At 38.6% G+C, this 9,123-nt stretch overlaps 1 protein-coding gene across 1 annotated transcript in view; it reads left to right on the forward strand.

Moving 5' to 3' along the window:
- Nucleotides 1-9,123, forward strand: part of FAM179B (family with sequence similarity 179, member B) — a 164,925-nt gene that overhangs the window by 122,107 nt on the left and 33,695 nt on the right. The window contains exons 16-17 of the mRNA XM_011996232.1: nt 3,228-3,354; nt 5,420-5,538. Of these exons, the coding sequence (XP_011851622.1) occupies nt 3,228-3,354; nt 5,420-5,538 (246 nt within the window). The remainder of the gene's footprint in view (nt 1-3,227; nt 3,355-5,419; nt 5,539-9,123) is intronic.

Consider the following 9,123-nt stretch of genomic DNA (forward strand, 5'->3'; position numbering starts at 1 on the left):
GACAGAGTCTTGCTCTGTTGCCCAGGTTGGAGTGCAGTGGCGTGATCTTGCCTCACTGCAAGCTCCGCCTTCTGGGTTCAAGCGATTCTCCTGCCTCAACCTTCCAAGTAACTGGGACTACAGGCGCCTGCCACCACACCTGGTTAATTTTTTGTATTTTTGGTAGACATGGGGTTTCACCATGTTAGCCAGGACGGTCTCAATCTCCTGACCTCATGATCCGCCTGCCTTGGCCTCCCAAAGTGCTGGATTATAGGTGTGAGCCACTGTACCCGGCCAGAAAGCTCTCTGCTTTTAAGGGCTCATTTTATTAGATTAATTCCACCAGATCATGTCATTACTTTAAGGTTAACTGTGTTATGTGATATAACATAATCTTGGGAGTGATATCTTAATATATTCACAAATTGTAGGGATTGAAGCAGGACCTCTTTGGGGAACCATTTGAAAGTTCCACATATCCCATTAATATTCAAAAAAATTCAAGAGGGTTAGATCATGATAGGCTAGTCAGGAACAAAAGATGTTCTTTTCTCCCTCTCTATCACCTTGTTAAAAAAAAAAAAAAGATTTCTTAATGTCCATCTTGTGTGCTTCTTTACTTAACCTTTCCTTAATGGCATAGTAATTCTTTCTAGCCCATTTTGTCATTTCTTAGATTCTTATTTAAAATTATAAAATGGTTACAATTAATTTTTGAGTTTTGTATTTCTCACATTTTGTGTCCCTGGTCTCCACTTACTTGTGTGTTTTAGCCTTTCTCATGTCATTGGGCCCGTATAATAGACCTTGGGCCCGTATAATAGACCGTGTAATAGACCATTGGGCCCATATAATAGAGTGCTTAACATTCCAGGCTAAACATTAGAATTGCCCTTGAAAATATAACTGATTAGGAGCTACTTATCTGGATATAGACCTTATTCTGCTTGTGGAGAAAGGTAATATTGATTCTCTGACATCACTTCTCTTTCTGCAATTTCATTACATTTGAAGGGGTCAGGTTGAGATATGTGATCTTTTTCTTTTTGGAGACAGGGTCTTGCTCTGTAGCCCAGGATGGAGTACAATGGTATAATCTCGGCTCACTGCTACCTCAGCCTCTTGAGCTCAAGTGATCCCCCCACCTCAGCCTCCCAAGTAGCTGGGACTACAGGCGCATGCCACCATGCTTGGCTAAGTTTTGTATTTTTTGTAGAGATGGGGTTTTGCCGTGTTGCTGAAGCTGGTCTTGAACTCTTGGGCTCAAGCAGTCCACCCACCTTGTCCTCTCAAAGTGCTGGGATTATAGGTGTAAGCCACTGCACCTGGTCAAGACAGGTGGTCTTAAGATCATCCTGTATCCCCCCATCCACAAAACCCCACAACAGCCTGCCTTTTTCTCGTTCCTTTATTATTATTATTTTTTTTTCCAAGACTCTGTTACCCAGGCTGGAGTGCAGTGGTGCGATCTCGGTTCACTGCAGCCTCCACCTCCCAGGTTCAAGCGATTCTCGTGCCTCAGCCTCCTGAGTAGCTGGGATTACAGGCATGTGCCACCACGCCTGGCTAATGTTTCTATTTTTAGTAGAGACGGGGTTTCGCCATGTTGGCCAGGCTGGTCTCTAACTCCTGGCCTCAAGTGATCTGCCTGCCTTGGCCTTCCAAAGTGCTGGGATTACAGGCATGAGCCATCACGCCTAGCCTCTTCTCTGGTTCTTTTTGTGCCATGTATTCCAAGTTGTGAGTAAAAGTCTAACTAATTTATTTTAGGGCCCGGCCTCCTTGAAGATGAATAGTGTGGTACTATTTTGAAGTAGTATAAGACATCTGTGTGCTAAAATATCTCCAGTATGCACTTCCATGATATCTGAATTTCCACCATTAGAATCATTGGGCTTAAAGTATTATGCTAAGATGATTATTTTTAAATTCATATAAATATAAAAACATAGTTTTTGAGATTATTACCTTTATTAACAAATCAGCCACAATTTATCAACGAACCTTGGGTGTATTTTCAGTAGTAAAGAATAGGATTTTGAAGAATCGGAACCCTGGTAAGTTTTGGCTAGGGAAAAACAGAGAGTGAGAAATACAGGACCTAGGGAGGGTTGACTTAGGCCAGAACATCTGTCCAGTAGGTGGACAGCAAATGGTCAGTGGGCAAGGAGCCCACGACAGAGACAAACTTCACAGTTCTTCCAAACACCAGCATTGATATGGACCTTGGGGTGCCTGAAAAATAGAATCAGAGCTTTTGTTTCTCCATCTAACACGTGGCAGAAGGATTTGAAGATAGTGACTTTAAAAGGGGATTATGGGAGCATCCCAACAGATGCCTTTTTTTTTTTTTTTTTTTTTTGAGAAGGAGTCTCTCTCTATTGCCCAGGCTGGAGTGCAGTGGCGTGATCTCGGCTCACTACAACCTCCACCTCCTGGATTCAAATGATTCTCCTGCCTCAGCCTCCTAAATAGCCTCCTAAATCCTCAGCTGGGATTACCTGAGTGCGCCACCAGGTCCGGCTAATTTTTGTATTTTTTTAGTAGAGATGAAGTTTCACCATGTTGGCCAGGCTGATCTCGGACTCCTGACCTTGTGATCCACCCACGTCGGCCTCCCAAAGTGCTGGGATTACAGGCGTGAGCCACTGCGCTTGGTCACAGATGCTTCTTAACTTACAATGAGGTTATATCCCCACAACCCATCATGAATAGGAATTATCAGAAGCCAAAAGTGTATTTAATACATCTAACCTACCAAGCATCATAACATAGCCAAGCCTTACCTTAAACATGCTGAGAACATTTACATTAGTCTACGCTTGGACAGAATCATCTGGCAACACAGTACATTGTAGAGTATGGTGATCACGTGGCTGACTGGGAGCTGTAGCTCACTGCTGCTGCCCAGCGTCTCAAGAGAGTGTCATACTGCATATGACTAGCCATGGAAAAAATCAAAATTTGAAGTATGGTTTCCACAGAATCATATCTCTTTCACAGTATTATAAAGTTGAAAAATTATAAGTCAAACCATTTTAAGTTGGGGACCATCTGTACCCTCTAGGGCATCCTATACAGTTAGGATATCTATATTTTGGTGGTTACTTAAAATAGGGATGCTAATCTTGATGTTTGATAGTTTTGTTTTGTTTTTTTTTCTATTGAAAACAATGCATCTAAGGTCAGAAACTGAGCTTGTTAATGTCTAAAAAGTAGTATGCCTATTTTTCAAATACTCATAGGTATTATGGTCGAAAGATGCTGTTCTTCATGATGTGTCATCCTAACTTTGAAAAAATGCTTGAAAAGTATGTTCCATCTAAAGATTTGCCATATATTAAGGACTCTGTTAGAAACTTACAGCAAAAGGTATGTGGAAAAAGTTTGTTTTATGAACAACTTTATAAGCAAAGCTTGTTTATTTATTTATTTATTTATTTATTTTTTGAGACGCTCTGTCGCCCGGGCTGGAGTGCAGTGGCTGGATCTCAGCTCACTGCAAGCTCTGCCTCCCGGGTTTACACCATTCTCCTGCCTCAGCCTCCCGAGTAGCTGGGACTGCAGGCACCCGCCACCTCCCCCAGCTAGTTTTTTGTATTTTTTAGTAGAGACGGGGTTTCACCAGCAAAGCTTGTTTTTACATCCAGGTAAAGGATAGGAATAATTATTTATTTGATTATTTCTCTGTTAATCATTTGGACTATATCTGCAATAGCATTTCAACAACTAGAATACTAAGTAGACATACATATTGTCAAGCCTTGGAAGTAAATGTTTATTGAACAGAAGCTTGATGTTTGGTAGAATGTAGTTTGGCTTATTGGAGTTAACAAGACATGGGTTTGAATCGCAGCTCTAACAGTTAGCAACTGTGTAACTTACGCGTGCCTCTTCATTTCTCTAACTAGAATTCTCACTTTGTAAAATGAGGATAATAATGTTTACCATGCTTAGTCCCTGCTTTATTTACCTTGTATGTTCCACTATTAGAGCTATTACCACACTGCAGAACATTTATAGGGAGCTCCTTGAGGGTAAGTGCCATGTCTTTGTTTTTGTTTTTGTCTTTTCTGAGACAGAGTCTTGCTCTGTCACCAGGCTAGAGTGCAGTGGCATGATCTCAACTCACTGCAACCTCTACCTCTCAAGTTCAAGCGATTCTCCTGCCTCAACCTCTCAAGTAGCTGGGATTACAGGCACCCGCCACTATGCCCAGCTAATTTTTTATATTTTTTAGTAGAGATGGGGTTTTCGCCATGTTGGCCAGGCTGGTCTTGAACTCCTGACCTCAGGTTATTTGCCTGCCTCAGCCTCTGAAAGTGCTGGGATTACAGGCGTGAGCCAACGCGCCTAGCCGTGCCATGTCTTATCGTCTTGGTAAATAATGGGAATTCAGTAATGTCTGTGAAATGAGTGACTCAGAGAATACCAAGTGAAATAAAATATAAAAAGTAATCTATTTATATATTGTTTTAAAAATATGTTTAATAAAGTAAAATTTTTCTATTGTAATTTATGTCATTTTTCTCTGATGCCCTTGGGCTAAGGATTCACTTATGAAGGAATAATATTAAAAAGATATGTAGCAGTAGACATTTTAGAGCATTTTTTTCTGCCCATTGAACTTGAAGATTTCAGCTTAGTTCATATTAGAACTTATTAATATAACCATGCAAAAAAAAAATCTGACTAAAACAAAGCAGATTGTATCTGTGAGTCTTTCCAGTGCAGGAAAGGTTTTAAATAGTTCTCATCAAAATGTTTATTCTCACACTCCTAATGTTGCATAGGTACAACAGTGTTCAGTGTTTATGGACTGTGTTTATATGTTCTACATAGATTTTAAGCTTCAAGAAGAGTAGTTACAAAATACAGCATATTTATTATTTTATTTATTATTTTGAAACAGAGTCATGCTCTGTTGCTCAGGCTGGAGTGCAGTGGTGCGATCTTAGCTCAATGCAACCTCTGCCTCCGGGTTCAAGGGATTCTCCTGCCTCAGCCTCCTGAGTAGCTGGGATTATACCACCATGCCCAACTAATTTTTGTACTTTTAGTAGAGACAGGGTTTCCCTATGTTGGCCAGGCTGGTATCTAACTCCTGACCTCAGATGATCCACCTGCCTCAGCCTTCCAAAGTGCTGGCGTGAGCCACCACACCCAGCCCAAAATATAGCATATTGATTTTTAGTTTTTAACTCGTTTTTTATAAGTCAATATATATTTTCCCATTAGTCACATATTTTGTTAATTTACTGCTAATTACAAGGTGTTTTATGTATCTCATACTCTTTAAAGCATAAGCATACCAGATTATTAAAATACTTTCCATCTTAAAAAATCAGTGATGGCTACTTTGAAAATTACATTGTGTAAGTTATTTCACTACTAGTTTTAAAATTTGTATCATACTAATTTTGTATTTTACTTGCAGGGTTTGGGGGACATACCATTAGATACTCCTTCAGCAAAAGGAAGACGATCTCATACTGGCAGTGTTGGAAATACAAGATCATCATCTGTTTCTAGAGATGCTTTCAATTTAGCTGAAAGGTAAGATGATGTGATAGTCCTCATCATTAGATAAATTACTCCCTAGTGATAGTAGTCTCATTTGGATGTTTTCATAAACTACCCCAGGGGTATTTGCCAAAATTTAATGGAGTTTTTTGAAAGTTTGGTTAGGATCCAGAAAGTGTGAGGTAATTAGATTTAATAAGGCAATTATATATTTACAGCAACTTGCTTTTATTTGCACTAGACATTAGCAATGCTTTAGTGTTATTGAACTTGTCGATGTTAGGCCTATTTTGGACAACTGATTAATTTTTAAAAAATTTGTAGCCTTTCTTTTTCCCCTAGTTGTAAAGTAATGCATAATTAAGGTTAAAGGGGAAAAAAAAAACCTTAAGAAAACAAAAGCATTACAAGGATTTGGAAGGCCAGGCATGGTGGCTCACACCTGTAATCCAAGCACTTTGGGAAGCTGAGGCAGGCAGAATTGTTTGAGCTCAGGAGTTCGAGATCAGCCTGGGCAACATGGCAAAACCCTGTCTCTACCAAAACAATACAAAAATTAGCCAAGCCTGGTGGTTTTTGTTACCTGTGCTTTTGAGGTTTTAGTCATGAATTATTTACCTAGACTAGTGTCCAGAAGAGTACTGCCTAGGTTTTCTTCTTGTATTTTTATAAATGTAGGTCCCAAATTTAAGTCTTTAATCCATTTAGTTGATTTTTATATAAGGTGAGAGATATTGTTTCATTCTGCATATGGCAATCTAATTTTTCCAGCACCATTTTTGAAAAGACTGCTCTTTCCTCCATGTATGTTCTTGTCAGCTTTGTCAAAGATCAGTTGGTTGTAGATATGTGGCTTTATTTCTGGGTTCTCTATTCTGTTGCATTAATGTATGTGTCTGTTTTTAGACCAGTACCATGTTGTTTGGGTTTTACAGCCTTATAGTGTAATTTGAAGCCAGGTAATGTGATGCCTGTAGCATTGTTGGTTTTGCTTAAAATTGCTTTGACTGGCTGGGCGCCATGGCTCACACCTGTAATCCCAGCACTTTGGGAGGCTGAGGCGGGCGGATCTCGAAGTCAGGAGTTTTGAGACCAACCTGGCAACATAGTGAAACCCTGTCTCTACTAAAACTACAAAAAATTAGCCAGGCATGGTGGAGGGTGCCTATAATCCTAGCCACTCAGGAGGCTGAGGCAGGAGAATTGCTTGAATCCGGGAGGTGGAGGTTGCAGTGAGCTGAGATCGTGCCATTGCATTCCAGCCTGGGTAACAACAGTGAGACTCCATCTCATTGCTTTGGCTACTTGGGCTATTTTTTTGTTCCAAAAAAAGGTTCAGTGAGCCACGAGTTTTAGGATTGTTTTTTGTAAGTCTGTGATAAATGATATTGGTATTTTGATAGGGATTGCATTGAAACTGTAGACTGCTTTTGGCAGGATGGTCATTTTAATTATTCTGATCCATGAACCTGGGATGTTTTTCCATTTGTTTGTGTCATCTACAACTTCTTTTGTCAGTGTTTTTTAGTTTTCCTTGTAGATATCTTTTACCTCCTTGGTTAAAAATATACTCCTAGGTATTTTATTTCTTTTTTAGCTATTATAAGTGGGATTGCCTTCTTGATTTGTTTCTCAGCTTATTCCTTATTGGTATATAGAAATGCTGTTGATTTTTTTAAAGTTGATTTTGTATCTTGACACTTCACTGAAGTCGTTTATCAAATCTAAGAGTCTTTTGGTGAAGTCTTTGGGGTTCTCTAGATATAAGATCATATCATCAGCAAACAGGAATAATTTAACTTTTGCAGTTCGGGTGCCTTTTATTTTTTTCTCTTGCATGATTACTTTGTCTAGGACTTACAGTACTAGGTTGAATAGAAGTGGTGAAAGTGGGCATCTTTGACTTGTTCCAGTTCTTGGAATGCTGTCAACTTTCTCCTGTTTAGTATGATGTTGGCTGTGGGTTTATTGTATATGGCCTTTATTATGTTGAGGTATGTTCCTTCTGTGCCTAGTTTGTTGAGGATTTTTATCATGAAGTGATGATGAATTTTATCAAATGCTTTTTCTGCTTCCTTTGAGATAATCATATGGTTTTTGTCCTTAGCTATGTTTGTGTGATATATCATATTTTTTTAAATTCCGTGTGTTGAACCGTCCTTGCATCTCTAGTATAAAACCCAGTTGATCCTGATATTTTATCTTTTTGATGTGCTGTTGTTGCTAGTATTTTGTTGAGGATTTTTATATCTATATTTATAAGGGATGTTAGTCTATAGCTTTTGTCTTTTGTTGTGTCTTTGCCTTGTTTTGGTATCAGGGTGATACTGGCCTCATAGAATAATTTAGGGCAGATTCCCCCCTCCGATTTTTGGAAAGTTTCAGGATGATTGGTATAAGTTTTTGTTTTATTATTTATTTATTTTTGTACATTTGGTAGAATTTGACTGTGAACCCATCTTGTCCTGTGGGGTTTTTTTTTTTGCTTACTGATTCATTCTCACTACTCATTGGTCTGTTCAGGATTTCTGTTTCTTCCTGGTTCAATCTTGGGAGGGTGTATGTTTCCAGGAATTCCACAAACTAGGTTTTCTAGTTTGTGGAAGTGTAGTTGCTCATAATAGTCTCTGATGATCCCTTGTTTTTTCTGTCGTATCAGTTGTAATGTCTCCTTTCTGATTTTGTTTATTTGGATCTTCTTTCTTAAGCTAGCTAGCGATTTATTTTGTCTTTTTGAAGAACCAGTTTTTCAATTCATTGATGCTTTGTATTTTGGGGAATAGGGGGGTTATTTCATTTAGTTCTCATCTGATCTTTGTTACTTATTTTCTTTGGCTAACCTTGGGGGTTTGGTTTGTTATGGTTTTTCTAGTTTCTTGAAATGTGATGTTAAGTTGTGATCATTTTACTTTTTTTTTTTTTTTTTTTTTAATAGAGAGAGAGACAGGGTCTCACTCTGTTGCCCAGGGTGAAGTGTAGTGGCATCATCATAGCCCACTGCAGCCTCAAATTCTTGGGCTCAAGCAGTCCTCCTGTCTCAGCCTCACAAAGTGCTTTCCACTTTTTTCATGTAGGCATTTAACGCTATAAACTTCCCTCTTAACACTGATTTTGCTGTATCCCACAGGTTTTGGTATGTTGTGTTTCCGTTTTCATTTACTTCAAAAAATGTTTTAAATTTTTGTCATGACTCTATGATCATTCAGGAATATGTTGTTTAATTTCCATGTATTTGTATAGTTTCTAAATTTCCTCTTGGTATTGATTTCTAGTTTTATTCCGTTGTGGTCTTAAGAAGATATTTGATTTGTTTTCAGTTTTTAAAAATTTGTTGAGACTTATTATGTGACCTAACATATGGTCTGTGTTGAAGAATGTTCCATGTGCTGATGAGAAAGATGTACATTCTGTAGTTTTGGGGTTGAATGTTCTGTAAATGTTTGTTAAGTCCATTTGGTCCAAAGTCCAATTTAAGTTCAGTGTTTCTTTGTTAATTTTCTGTCTCAATAATCTGCCTAGTTCTGTGAGTGGAATGTTGAAGTCCACAATCAAAACAGGATTGTTTTGCTGTCTCTTTCTTTAGGTCTAGTAAACATTTGTTTTATGAATCTGGGTGAT

Source organism: Mandrillus leucophaeus, unplaced genomic scaffold (genome assembly GCF_000951045.1).
Source record: "Mandrillus leucophaeus isolate KB7577 unplaced genomic scaffold, Mleu.le_1.0 Scaffold505, whole genome shotgun sequence".
Lineage (NCBI taxonomy): Eukaryota > Metazoa > Chordata > Mammalia > Primates > Cercopithecidae > Mandrillus > Mandrillus leucophaeus.